General features: G+C 41.9%; 1 protein-coding gene across 7 annotated transcripts in view; it reads left to right on the top strand.

The window, feature by feature from the left end:
• LIMA1 (LIM domain and actin binding 1) overlaps positions 1–14893 on the top strand; it is an 83975-nt gene that overhangs the window by 30829 nt on the left and 38253 nt on the right. For 5 of the 7 annotated variants that reach the window (XM_049627304.1, XM_049627300.1, XM_049627303.1 and 2 more), the window contains exon 3: positions 9377–9422. The exons of the other annotated variants lie outside the window; for them this stretch is intronic. In XM_049627304.1, coding sequence (XP_049483261.1) covers positions 9377–9422 — 46 coding nt within the window. The remainder of the gene's footprint in view (positions 1–9376; positions 9423–14893) is intronic. 7 annotated transcript variants of the gene reach the window in all.

Raw genomic sequence — 14893 nt, 5'->3', positions numbered from 1 at the left:
GACATTGTGACATCCAAAAAAGAAAAATGAGGTGGAAGGGAAACCTTAGGAAGATTCCCTCACATGTTTCCAGATGTCCCCCAGGGCCCATAGTGCCCCCCAGTGAAGAATCACTTGTCCACATAAATGACCTGTCTCGTACTCTGAACTCATAATTTCTTGACCTTCCCTACTTCTTCAACCGACACATTGTCTCCCCTGGCCCTGCATCCAATCCCAACCTTATCTCATGCAGAATCCATCTCTGGAATGTGCATTTGGAATACCTCTCTGATTGGAGCCTCCTGTGCTAATACTCTTCCGCTCTCTTATTCCCACTGACACTGCTCTCAGGCCAAAGCAGGATGCCCAGGCCGTGGATGTCAGTCTCCTTCTTGGCTTCACTTCCTTCCCTGCCTACCTCAGTTGGTCACTTCAGTGAAACTCTCACCCCTTCTTCAGTTCCTTTCCCAGCCCTTTATTCTGTCATGGCCTCGCCCAGCCGGTTCTCAAGATAGAGGAACTGGGTCTTTTAGAACTGATGAGAGTTAGGTGGTTGGGAAAAGCAGTTCATCTTAGGGGCCTTCTTAATCTTACAGAGAGAAAACAAAAAGTCATCTTAGAGGTTACCTTCTCCTAGCATAGCAGGGTGACTGTCTTTTCTCCATGAAGGTTATAAGGGCAAATGGCAATTATGCAAAACTAAATCCTGAACTCATTAACAGAATCGATGTGCCAAGCTTCATGCTAGATTCTTTTTTTTTTTTTTTTTAGTTTATTTATTTATTTTGAGAGAGAGAGAGAGAGAGAGAGCAAAAGCGAGTGTGAGCCAGGGAGGGGGTGGGGTGGAGAGAGAGGATCCCAAAGCAGGCTCAGTGTGGGAGCCCGAAGTGGGGCTTGATCTCACGAACCATGAGATCGTGACTTGATCCAAATTCAAGAGCTGGACACTTCACCTACTGAGCCACCCCGATGCCCATGTGTTAAACTAGTTTTGAAGGATGAATAGATTTTATTTGGTAGGCTGAGAGGATGGTGGTGACATTGCAGAGAGCCACAGGAGGTCTAAGGCACAGTAGTACAGGGTGTGATGTGCACTTGGGACAGATAAACCAGAGAATCAGCCTGAATCTCTTCTCCAGGTTTCGTGCTCAATGGAGACCCTGAATCAATGTTGCTGATCTTGCTCAAGGCTTTTAGGGTTCACTCACTACAGGTTTCCAAAGCAGATTGCAGGACTGTGCTCCACAAAGCATATACTCACCTCTACTTCCGACACCTGGTGACCTGATTTTCTCTTATTCTGAAACACTCCCTATTATGGGGTTTGGAATGAACAAATCCTGTACAAGCCTAGTTAAGAGACTGTAGGAAACCTGAGGAGGTTTCTGATCAGAGATTAATATAAAAGTGGCATTTGGAAGCTTAATCTGGCTCACGTTTGTAGAATTAGCTGGGCTTTACTTTCTAACTGCTAACATGTTTTACATTTATTTGTATATAAGAGTAACTTTTTTGGGGCGCCTGGGTGGCTCAATTGGTTGAGCGTCCGACTTCGGCTCAGGACATGATCTCACGGCTTGTGAGTTCGAGCCCCATGTCAGGCCCTGTACTGACAGCTCAGAGCCTGGAGCCTGCTTTGGATTCTGTGTTCCTCTCTCACTCTGCCCCTCCCTCCCTCCCTCCCTCATGCTCTGTCTCTCTCAAGAATAAATTTTTTTACAGAAAGAAAGAAAACATTAAAAAAATTTAAGAGTGATTTTTCTAGCATAGATCTTAGGTCTCATGAGTACTTTATAGCTCGACTTAATTCTTTTACTGAACCTCTATACTATATACATCATTAAACTTGAGGTAAGGAAGGTCCTATTGATGAGTCGGTTTGAATAGCTAGCTTTGGGGGCGCCTGGGTGGCTCAGTCGGTTGGGTGTCCAACTTCGGCTCAGGTCATGATCTCGCGGTCCGTGAGTTCGAGCCCCGTGTCGGGCTCTGTGCTGACAGCTCAGAGCCTGGAGGCTGTTTCAGATTCTGTGTCTCCCTCTCTCTCTGACCTTTCCCCGTTCATGCTCGGTCTCTCTCTGTCTCAAAAATGAATAAACGTTAAAAAAAATTTAAGAAAAAAAATGAATAGCTAGCTTTGGTTTACTCACCACTAACTTCAGTGTAACATATGCTTTGCTTGATTAAAATTTGACTTTTTTGGTGGAATTTGGTTTCTTTCCAGAAGACTCCTGTTTGATTCTTACATTTTTGGAAGTAAAGAGAATCTGGCTCATTGGTTTTCAACCTATCTTAATTGAATTCTTCAGAGGAACCTCAGGGGCCAGGTCTGGGAAGATGGGAAGAACGAGAGGACTGAGCGCGAGACCTTCCACACCAGCCGTACTGCTTTGATCTCTTTTATTTGTTAGGTTCTGAATAAGATATCATTTGAGGGCACCTGGGTGGCTCAGTCAGTTAAGCGTCCAACTTTGGCTCAGGTCATGATCTCACCGTTTGTGGGTTCGAGACCTGCATCAGGCTCTGTGCTGACAGCTCAGAGCCTGGAACCTGCTTCAGATTCTGCGTCTCCCTCTCTCTCTGCCCCCCACCCCCACTCGCACTCTGTCTCTCTCTCAACAAAAGAAAAAAGAAAAAAAAAGAAAGAAACATTAAAAAAAGAGATATCACTTGAAGGTAGGATTCTGCAGTGAAAAGAGTTTTAAAACCACCAATCTGGCTAACCTTTGCCCCATTCCTCTGACAGACCAGGAACTTGATGGCCAGTGATTATGACTGAGGCTCCCACCCCAGACAGTGGCAAAGCCAAAGCCAGCACACAGATCCCTGAACCCCACCCCCACACTCATCCCTCCCCTCTGTAACACCTCCACCTTCTTATGACTTTACCCTCTCCATAGTCTCAAGAAGGAACCTGGTTTATATTTAGTTTTTCCTTCATTAAGAAAAAATTGACCTTCAGATCTCCCTGGCTACCTTCCTCTTTTTTTTTTTTTTTTTCTTTTCCTTTTTGGCTCCTCTGTAACATTTTAGTGGTGAAATAGTTCCAGAGGAAAATACATTGCCTGAAACTTGGGAGTTTCCATTTTCTCTTTGCTCTCTTTGAGGGCATGCGAGCAAGAGTCATGGCTCAGGAACTCTGTTCTGGCCTTAGAAAAGTTTGAGGCACTGCTATTACTCCCAAGATAATTCTAGCATCCTCCATCAGCTGCCTGCCCCACCGCTGAGCATTAATGAGCAGTTGCAAGATTAAATTCTGTGTGTGAACAAGAGGATGGTGGACGACAAGACAGTCTGGGAGGGGGAGAGGGATGAGATTTTAATTATAGAAATGTCACTGCAAATATTTTTTCCCCTCCAATTTGAATCTTCAAAATGCCTTCCCCCTCCCCTGCCCCTGCAAAATCAGTGACCTTCACATTTTGTGTCAGAATTACGCAAGTTGCTCTTAAGTGCCTTTGAGGAAAGTCTGAGGCCTGAATCCTGCCCCAACGCTGAATTTAGAAGTGTGGCACCCCAGCATCTCTTAGCATACCGAGAGTGCAAAATGTAAAAAGTACCACGGCCCTGACTTGGAAGAAAGCAGTGGCATGCGACCTTTCTCCCTGCATATCTAATATTTAGCAAGTACTTCATTCTAAATAAAGGACAGGGATATTTGAGTGGAGTTTCAAAACAAAATTCAAGACAGCCAGCGGCAGATATACCTGTGTCTTTCAGATGCCTCTGTGCTAAAAGGAGAGGACTGAAGATGAAAATTATTCTGGTCTTCTTTCTTTAAGTCTATATTTCTGTTAAGACAGAAAAGGGAAGGGAACCTTTGAGCCTATTTACTCAACTAACCACAGTGCAAATACTTTGCCTTGGAGAACAATTGACTAAGAATAAACCTGTCTGCTGATTGGCTCTGGCTCCCATATATTGTGTTATCACTGTAATATACTGTAGATGATTACCCAGGGGGTGTGGAAACAAGGGCCAAGGCCAATTGTAAGTTCCTTTCTATCTATAATCCACTTTTCTCTTGCATTTCCATTTCTAGGGACTCTCAGACAGACGTATTAGTACAAGTAAGGGGGAAAATATACGCACAAGGACATTCACCAAAGTACTATTTGTAATGGCGGAAAGCTGGAAATAATCCAAATGCACATAAAAGGAGTGTGGGTAAATTAATTATATTTATAATGGAAGAGGATTGCCAGGGTTACAGGAGGCTGCTGTGTTGCTAAACCCAGGTGTTGGTAGCCTTGGTATCACATGACCTCTCAGCACTTTGTGCCTCCCACATTTTTCCTTCTCTTGGCTTCTCTGCCAGTTTCCTGGTTGTCTGCTACCTCTCTGTCTATTCCTTGTCATTGTGTCTTATGACCTCTTCATCCCCTTTTGACTGCTAAAATGTTAGTCTCCAGGACCTCTTCTCGCAGTGCACACTCTTGTAGGTGATATGGTGTGTTCCGTGGCTTTAATACCACCTGTGGACAGACAAGTCCTAAATTTATATTGCTAGTTAGTTAACGTGGCTAACGCTGAACTCTTTATCTTCCCCATCCCCAGATTTGCTCCTCCTTCAGAATTCCCCATCCCAGTTAACAGTAATTCCATGAACTCAGCTGCCAAAACCCTGGGACTTGTTCTTGACTGCTTCTTCCCCCTTCCCTCACTACCAGTCCTGTTGATTCTACCTCTGAAATACATCTCAAGCCTACTCACTTTTCTTTCACTCCAGTGTCACCACCCTGGGCCAAGCCAGCATCACCTCTCATTAATGCCACCTCCTTTGTCAGCCCCCCTAGTCCATTCTCCACACAGCCTCTAGAGAACCCCTTTATTATTTGTTTTAAGATTATTTAAGGGGCGCCTGAGTGGCTCAGTCGGTTAAGCATCTGACTTCGGCTCAGGTCATGATCTCACAGTTCGTCAGTTTGAGCCCCGTGGCAGGCTCTGTGCTGACAGCTCAGAGCCTGGAGCCTGCTTCGGATTCTGTCTCCCTCTCTCTCTCTGCCCCACCTCTGCTTGCTCTCTGTCTCTCAAAACTGAATAAACATTAAAAATTTTTTAAAAAGTTATTTATTTTCAGAGAGAGAGAGAGAGAGAGAGAGACAGGGGGAGGGGTAGAGAGAGAGAATCCCGAGCAGGCTCCACTGTCAGGGCACAGCCCATTGCAGGGCTCAAACCCACAAACTGTGAGATCATGACCTGAGCTGAAACCAAGAGTTGGACACTTCACAGACTGAGCCACACAGGTGCCCCTGGAGCACTCTTTTAAAAACATGAATTGGATCAGTGACCATTCCTTGCACCTAGGATTACATTCAAAACGCTCAGCATGGCGCACAGAACCTCTGCCTTCCTGATCCGTCTCTTGCTCTCCCTCTCCCGATGTGCCCCAGGAACCCTGGAGCTTTATGTACTTACACACCTGAGGCACCTTGGGGCCTTTGTGTGGGCCATTTTTCTGTGCCTGGAATGCTTTCTTCACCTTGTTTTGCCTGGCCAACTCTTTAGGTCAAACTTCAGATCTCAGTCTAAAGGTCTTGTTCTCAGGAAGGCTTTCCTTCAGACACACAGCATACACATACCTCCACCACTGCCTTCTCAACTTGCTTCCTTTGTTAGGCTATTTCATAATTCTGTGTTCTTTTTCTTTAAAGGATTTATTGCAATATGTGTGTGTGTATTATATATGTGTATGTGTCTAATGTATATATTTTATGTATACATATTATATATATACACACATTGTATATATATATATATATGCATTATATATATATATTCATGTGCTTATGTGTTTAATGTCTAAACTGTTAAGCTGAGAGCAGGAACTATATCTCTTTTGGTTATTTCCTCTTACTACTTTTCTCTAGTGCTTGAGTAAAAATTCAGCTGTTCTAAGATGGAGAAAGGGAGATGCAGAATAGAATGCACAATATTATCCCATGTTTGTTATCTTTAAAAATTTGTATATTTTGGATGTTAATCCCTTATCTGATATGACTTACAAATACTTTCTTTTATTATTTCTTTATTTCACTCTGTTAATAGTTTCCTTTGATGCACAGATTTTGTTGAAGTTCAGTTTATCTACTTTTTCTTTTGTTGCCTGTGCTTTTATTACAAGAAATCATTATCAAATTCAACGTCATGAATCTTGGCCCCTCATTTCTTCTAAGAGTTTTATAGTTTTAGCTCCTACCCTTAGGTCTTTAATCCATTTTGACTTAATTTTTATATATGGTATAAGGCAAGGGTCCAACTTCTTTTTTTTTTTTTTTTTTTTTTTTTGCATGTGGAGATCCAGTTTCCCAGCATCATTTGTTGACAAGACTGTCCTTTCCCTAATAGATGGTGTTGGTACCCTTGTTGAAAAGCTCTTGACTTCATATGTGAGGGTTTATTTCTGGGCTATATTCCTTTTCTTCTCCCCCCCTACCAAAAATTTTAATGTAGGAAGCAACATGTGAACATTACATTTAGATGGTAAAAGTCACCTTACAATTATATGACATATATGAAGTAATATACTGCTGGCTTAATGGAAAACATAACAGTTGTGACAGTCATGCTTAATACCTTGGTGAAGTAAAGAGAGAAATGGACGGGGTGGCACAGATATATGCAAAGATTTCACAGTTCAAATATATTTAGCCCTTCTGAGAAAATGCAGATGGGAAATCTGTGGCAAATATTTCTGTAATAGGGTGACTTCCATCCATTAGTAATCATTCTGTTCATGCAATTGAAGTAACTGTAATTGTTTTTGACTGGGCTCTATTCCATTCAATTGATCTATATGTCTTTATGCTAGTATCATACTGTTTTGTTGTGTTTGTTGAATTGTGATATGTTATACATAACATATAATTTATCATTTTAACTATTTTTAAGTATACAATTCAGTGGCATTGAGAACATTCACATTATCAGGCAACCATCACCATCATCCCTTTTTATAGCTGCATAGTATTCCATTACAGGAATACATTGTAATTTATTTACCATTCCTCTGCTAATGGAAATTCAGGTTGTTTTCAGTCTTTTGTTATTACAGTTGATGTGCTGACAAATAATCTAATATGAAAGTCATTTTTGCTTGTGTGAGTGTATCTATAGGACAAATTCTGAAACAGAATTGATGGATCACAACATTTGTGCTTTTGTAAAATTGACAAAATGCCACCATAGAGGTTTTATTAATTTACCCCCAGTATATCAGCTTAAAAAAAAAATCTTTCCCTACTTCATAGGTTAAAAATGTTTTAGTGTTGGGGCATCTGCGTGACTCAGTCGGTTAAGTGTCTGGCTCTTGATTTTAGCTTAGGTCACGATCTCCCAGTTCATGGGATTAAACCCCACATCAGGCTCTGCGCTGACAGCCTGGAGCCTGCTTTGGATTCTCTCTGCCTCTCCCCTCCTCACTCTTTCTCTGTCTCAAAATAAATAAATAAACATTAAAAAAAAAAAAAGAAACAAAACAGATGAACATAAGGGAAGGGGGGGAAGAGAAGAACGGGAAGCAAACTATAAGAGACTCTCAATGATAGCAAACGGGGGGTTGCTGGAGGGACGTGGGTGGGAGTTGGGCTAGATAATGATGGGTATTGAGGGCGATGGGCACCAGGTGTTGTATGTAAGTGCTGAATCACTAAATTATACTCCCTGAAACCAAAAAAAAAAAAAAAAAAAAAAAGTAAGTTGGTTTTGGTAGAGGGATGGGCCCTTCCCCATTCTGCTTTTTTCTTTTTCTCTCACCTCCTTTTCCTTCTCCAAGTGACTTGTGAATTCAGAAGTTCTACCTTAAGACAGAGAACAAGTGGCCCTTTTCTAGGGTTGGGTTGGTGCTGAGTTCTAGGCATGTAAGCCCAAGGAGAGGCATGGGGTGGGGATATTCTGGGTGATGGTGCTGCCTTCTGTGCTTGACTCAGAGGCCCTGGGGAAGCCAGGTTAAGGTTGTCCTGGGTGGCCTGGGGATTTGCTGCAGCCTAGACATCCCAGCCCATCTTTGCCTTCAAATGGAGAAAACCTAATCCCCTCTGAGAAGCCCTGGGACTTCTGTTGTTTCTCAGGGATCTTCTGATCCAAGTAAGAAAAAATGATGAAAGGGGCACCTGGGTGGCTCAGTCAGTTAAGCATCTGACTTCAGCTCAGGTCACGATCTCACACTCCGTGAGTTCAAGCCCCGCGTCAGGCTCTGTGCTGATGGCTCAGAGCCTGGAGCCTGCTTCAGATTCTGTGTCTCCCCCTCTCTCTGCCCCTCCCCTGCTCATGCTCTGTCTCTTTCTGTCTCAAAAATAAATAAAAACATTTAAAAATTAAAAAAAAAGAAAAATGATGAAAGTAATCATAAAATTAAAATAATTAAATTATACATGCTTGTTTATCAAATCTAAAATGCCATCCACTGTAGCCTTGCCACTATTTTATGCATCACTCAGAAAAAAACAAAAACACTGCCAATTAAAAGGACCAGTGCTTGCTTAGCACATAAACTTTTCTCCTCACATATCACCCTTATTCATACCTAAAACAGTAAAAACAGTTTTTCTTCAAGTGCCAAATCACATGTAATTTCTTTAAAGACATTTTCAGTGGCATTTAAAATATGTGTAATACCATCAACTACATTGAGCTAAAGTGACAATACCAAGAATTTAGATTACACTCACAAATGCACAGGCAGTGTGACTAGCTCTCCATCATTTGGCAAGAACTGTAAGATTTCAGAGGCATTAGTGCCCGGGGGAAATGTGCATCCTTGTTCAATGCCATGTTACATCCTTTGGCTAATTGCAAAGTGTTTTTTATGCACGTGATCTCATTTAACCCTCACAGCAACCTTGACAGGAGATCTGTAAAGCCATTTTCTAGATAAGGAAACTGAGGTTTACAGAGGTTAAGTGATCACAGTTAATGAGACATCAAAGGGGGATTTAAACCCCAGACTTTCTCCTCTATTTAGTTATTTCCCAGCGTTTGACCTGCTCGCCTTGGACCTGTTAGACCAGACCGGATGACTGTAACAGTGCAGGAAGTGAGGGCTGCTCTGATTCTCTGCTTCTTCCGCTGGAGTTGATTAAAGACACTTGCTGGCAGAAATATGTAGGCAGAAGTGGTTTTCTTAAAGGATAAAAAAGTAAAAACAGGGCACCTGGGTGGCACAATCGGTTGCGCCTCCGACTTCGGCTCAGGTCATGATCTCGCGATTCATGAGTTCGAGCCCTACACTGGGCTCGCTGCTGTCAGTGCAGAGCCCGCTTCAGATCCTCTGTCCCCCTCTCTCTCTGCCCCTGCCCTGCTTGTGCTCTCTCAAAAATAAATAAACATTAAAAAAAAAGTAAAAACATAAATTTAATTTGAGAACATTCTCTTTCTCCCCCCCTCCCCTTCTCTGAAGGTACCAGAAAGCCGCTGAAGAAGCAAACATGGAAAAGAGAAGAAGTGTAAGTATTGAGGAGCCCCAGGGCATGTGGAACTTCTTGATAAAGCCTGTGTGGTCCAGCCACCTGCAGCCTCTGTGGGGCTCGGGCTCCATGTCAGCTGAGCCAGGCAATGATGCCAGCTGCTCTGATTTGTGAGCCATTTACTCATGAGGACGTGGTTCAGGTGCAGGGAATCTTATTTTTCCACTGAGGTTCTCCTTTTGAACCCCTTTCTCTTCCCTGAGTTGAGTGAAAGATAGAAGGCCAAGTGCTTTGCCCGAGGTTAGTAAAATGGCTTACTAATTCTGCTCAAATTAGAATACAGGGTTTCCTAGGTTCCATCCCTTGTTCCAAATCAAACAACCAGAATTTCTGTATTTCTGCATTTAAATGGTAGCAGCTGTGCCGCTGTCGTCATCCTGGGGTTCTTTGTTTAAAGCACACGTCTTGACCCAGTCTAGTTAGCAAGTTTCTTAGCTGCAGGATCCATCAAAGGCTAAAACCTTAGAACAAGCTCTTTTGCTCTCATTCTCTACTCTCCCTGCTGGCTAGCTTCCAGCTGGGCTGGAGAATGTATTTCTTTTGAAATCTTACTTGATTTAATCTTGTGAGGAAAAAAAATCTCACTTATTTGGGTAAGAATTCTTTAATTTGGCTGGCATTACAGAAACATCCTCCTAACGGTTTTTAGTACCTAACCTATTTAAGTTAGTGCAGAACGTGCCCCTGTCAATTTGTTCTCTCGAAGGGGGTAATGTTGACCAGGTCTTTGGCGTAATTTTCCTGTAATTAAAAAATGGGTCCCTTGTGGTCCACTGTAAGCAAAAGCTACCATCATTTCACTCAACTGCTGGTTTCTTTCCTCCTCTCTCTCCGGCCTGTTATTTTTCCCCTTCCTCTTTTCTTCCTTCCTTCTTTCAGTCATTCATTTAGCAAGTATTCACGGGTCACCTACTAGGTGCCAAGCACTGTTTTAGGCACTAATACAGACTACGATTCTTCCATCATGGAGTTTACGATAGTGGGAGAGACGGACAATAAAGAAATTGTGTCAGGTGGTGGTTAATGCTAAGAAACAACACAAAGTGGGTAGGAGGGATAGAATGTAGGGTGGTCCAGGAACACCTCTGATGAGGGGACACTGGAGTAGAGATCTGAGGATACGAACCAGGGAGAAGAATGATTAGGGCAGAAGGAAGAGCACATGCAAATGCCCTGAGGCAGGAACTTTGTTGATGTGTTTGAGGAATGGGAAAAGCAAAGTCATAGCCACTATGAGGACCAGGGCTTTAACTCTGATCACATGGGGGCCTTCAGAGGGTTTGCGTGCAAAGGAGTGATGTTATCTGACTTAAATTTTAAAAAATAGGAGGAAGAAATTCTAGGAACAATGGCAGATGCATGGAGACAAATTATAAAACAATTGCCGTGATTTAGGGAAGAGATGATAATGGGCTGGACTGGAGTGGTTATATAGGTGATGAGAAATGGTCAGGATTTATACTGAAAGTAGAGAAAGAGAAAAATGGTGAATGGCAAAACTCATTTTGGCTCAAACACCTGGAAAAATAACATTAATTGAGATGAAGAAGTCTGTAGGAAAAGCAGGTTTAGAGAAGGGAAAATGGTAGAAGCTTGGTTTGGGGCATGTTAAATGTGAAATGCTTTAAGACATCCAAGTAGAGATTTTTTTTTTAATGTTTATTTATTTATTTTTGAAAGAGAGAGAGAGAGAGAGCACAAGCAGGGAAGGGGCAGAGAGAACAGGAAGGGGGGGGGCGGAATCCCAAGCAGGCTCCATGTTCAGCGCAGCGCCCAATGTGGGGCTCGATCCCACAACCCTGGGATCGTGACCTAAGCCGAAATCAAGAGTTGGACCCTTAACTGACTGAGACACCCAGGTGCCCCCTATGTAGAGATGTTATATAAGAACTTGAAACTGGAAGAGATGTGAGCTGGAGATAGGATGTGTGTGTATCAAAGTATCCATGGTATTTAAAGACATGAGATGCATGTGATCACTTAGGGAGTGAAAGGAGATAGAGGGGAGGTCTGAGGACTGAGCTCAAGAGCACTTTGATGTTTCAAGTTGGGAGATAAGGAGGAACCAGCAAAGGAGACTGAGTAGGAGCAGCTGGTAAAACGACAGCAGAAACAAGAGTATGGGTGCCAGAAGCCAAGTGAAGAAAGTGCTTCTAAAAGTTTTGTTTTGTTTCTGAGAAAGAGAGCATGGGAGGGGCAGAGAGGGAGAGAGAGAGAATCCCAAGCAGGCTCTTCACTCCGCAATCCCAATGTGGGGCTCAAGCTCACAACCGCGAGATCATGACCTGAGCCAGAATCAAGAGTCGGATGCTTTACCAACTGAGCCACCCAGGTGCCCCCAAGAAAGTGCTTCTAAAAGGAGAGTTATCATCAGAGTCAAACACCCAGAAAAAGCTGAGAACTGACTATTGGAGCAACATGAAGGTCATTGGTCACCTTGTGCTATTTGGGAGGCCTGACTGAAGTAGGTTCAAGACAGGGGGATGATAAAAGTTGGTACCACGAGTGTAGACAAACACTTGTGGAGCCTCTCTTAGGTGCCAGGTGCTGAAACACAAAGAGGAATAAGATGTGGTCCTTGCCTTCAAGGGACTATTTAGAATGTGGAAAATAGAGTTTATAATCCCAGTGCAGTAAGTACCATGTTAGAGAAATACTCATGGTGCTGGGGGAGAGTTTAGGAGAAACTTTTAACCTGGACTATACCATGTCAAGGAAAGCTTCCCAGAAGTGGTGCCTGACTAAGCCCAAAGGATAAATAGGAATTAGTCAAGCAAAGGGGGCAAGGAAATGGCAGAGCAAGTGACACATGCACCGCACAGACACATGAGAACGGGCACATTTGACATTTGAAAAGATAATTGTCACATCCACCAAGATGGAGAGTTCAAGAAAAGAAACAGATTAAAGGGTGAGAGGTAAAGAGAGGAGAAAGGAGACTTCAGCCTTAGGCAAGGATAAGTGTAAGATGTCTATAGGATTTCCAGGTAGAATTCCAGGTATGGAGAGGGATCTGGCTAGAGTTATAGGGTCTGAGTCATCTCTAGGCAACTGGTGGGTAAAACCAGAAGGTAGATGACGTCATCTACAGGGAATATGTAAGTGAACAATGAGGACCTAAGACAGAACCTTGAGGGACCCCAGCATACAAGGTAGGGACAGAGGAAGGGAAACCTATAAAGAAGACTGAGGAGTGGCCAGAGAAATGGGAAGAACCCTAGAAAAAAAGGGGTATCTCACAAAAGCCATGGAAGGAGGGAATTTTTTAAAAGGGGAGGGGTAGTCAGTAATGTCAAATGCTATAGAGGGATCAATTAAAATAAAGCAGAAGTGTCCACTGCATTTGCCAATTGAGGCAAAAGGATGTGAGTAGGTAATTAAAAAAGAAAAAATAGGGGCACCTGGCTGGCTCCGTTGGTAGAGCTACGGGACTCTTGATCTCTAGGTTGTGAGTTCAAGCCCCACACTGGGAGTAGAGTTTACTAAACAAACAAAAAAAATTTTTTTAATAAAAAAAGAAGAAACAATAAACATGAAAAAAATGCTTAGCCTCACTAATAATAATAATAAATGTAAATTAAAATAACCATGAGGTATAAATTGTAATCTAAACAGTTGGCAGATTTTTTTTATTGGATAATAATTAGTATGTGAGGAAATATGAACTCTCACATACTGTTAGTATAGTTACCATACTATACTGTTCAACACCTTGCTTTAATCACTTAACATGCTTTTTGATATCTTCACATGTAAATATATATATAGTATCTAAAAAAATAGAGTATATAAAAATAGGTGAAAAAATTTGAGAGCATATGCACCAAGTCATTGGCAGTGGGTATCTTGGGTGGCAGGCATAGGGAAGTCAAATAGGAAAAATAAGAGCATACGTTCAAGGCATGTGTACATTCCTATATTGACTGTGACTTTTTTCCCCCAATGAGATTTTTATTACTTTTGTAACTGGGAAAAATTATTAATAATAAGATAATAAAATGAAAATATTAGAGACCTGATCAGTGATCTTGACTGGAGCTACTTCAGAAGTGTTTGGGCAGTAGAGTTAGTGTGAATATAGAGCGTTCAAGTAGAAATAGCAACTACAGACAGTGCTTTCAAGACCCTTAACTATAAAATGCAAGAGATAAAGGAAGACACAAAGTTGAGGGATGGTTACTTTTTTTTTAAACACACTTTTAATTTTTAAATAATTTTGGATTTCCACTAGAGTTATTAAGATAGCACAGAGACATTATCAACAATAGCCAAACTATGGAAAGAGTCCAAGTGTCCATGGACTGATGAATGGATAAAGAATATGTGGTGTATACACACACACACACACACACACACACACACACACACACACACACCGGGATATTACTCAGCCATCAAAAAGAATGAGATCTTGCCATTTGCAACGATTTGGATGGAGCTAGAGTTTATTATGCTAAGTGAAATAAGTCAGTTACAGAAAGACAAATACCATCTGATTTCCCTCCTATGTGGAACTTAGGAAACAAAACAGATGAACATATGGGAAGGGGGGGAAGAGAGGGATGCAAACCATAAGAGACTCTGAAGGATAGAGAACAAACTGAGGGTTGATGGAGGGAGATTGGTGGGGGATGGGCTACATGGGTGATGGGTATTGAGGATACTTGTTATGATGAGCACTGGGTGTTATATGTAAGTGACAAATCAGTAAATTCTCCCGAAACCAGTCTTACACTATATGTTAACTAACTAGAATTTAAATAAAAATTTGGAAGAAAAAAAAAGAATATTACAGAGAATTCTGATATGCCTCTACCTACCTCCCCCTAATGTTAACATCTTGCATAATTCTGAAACATTTATCAAAACTAAAAAATTTGTATTGAGGAGGGCACCTTTTGGGATGAGCACTGGGTGTTGTATGGAAACCAATTTGACAATAAATTTCATATATTAAAAAAAAACTAAAAAATTCACTGATACAATGCTATTAACTAAACTATAGAATTTATTCAAATCTCACCAGTTTTTCCCACTAATGACAGAGGGGTTGCTTTTTTTTTTTTTTTTTTTAATGTGTGTTTAGTTTTGAGAGAGAGACAGAGCTCGAGCAGGGGAGGGGCAGAGAAAGAGGGAGAGATGCAGAATCCGAAGCAGGATCCAGGCTTTGAGCCATCAGCACAGAGCCCGATGTGGGGCTCGAACACACAAACCATGAGATCTTGACCTGAGCCTAAGTCGGAGAAATATCCATATAAATTAGTAGAAGTGACTGATCAGATGAAAGAATACTTGTATTCTACCATGGAAAGCAACTTAGAGAAACATTCGGGAGCGAGAGGGTACATTTATTCCTTTAGCAAATAGTGGGATCAGGTTATATGATAGCCTGGATTCCCAGAAGTTTACTTCTCCTTTTCTCTTCCTCTTCCACATACATCTAGGAAACA

This window comes from Panthera uncia, chromosome B4 (genome assembly GCF_023721935.1).
Source record: "Panthera uncia isolate 11264 chromosome B4, Puncia_PCG_1.0, whole genome shotgun sequence".
Lineage (NCBI taxonomy): Eukaryota > Metazoa > Chordata > Mammalia > Carnivora > Felidae > Panthera > Panthera uncia.
This window is presented reverse-complemented; position numbering and strand designations above follow the sequence as displayed.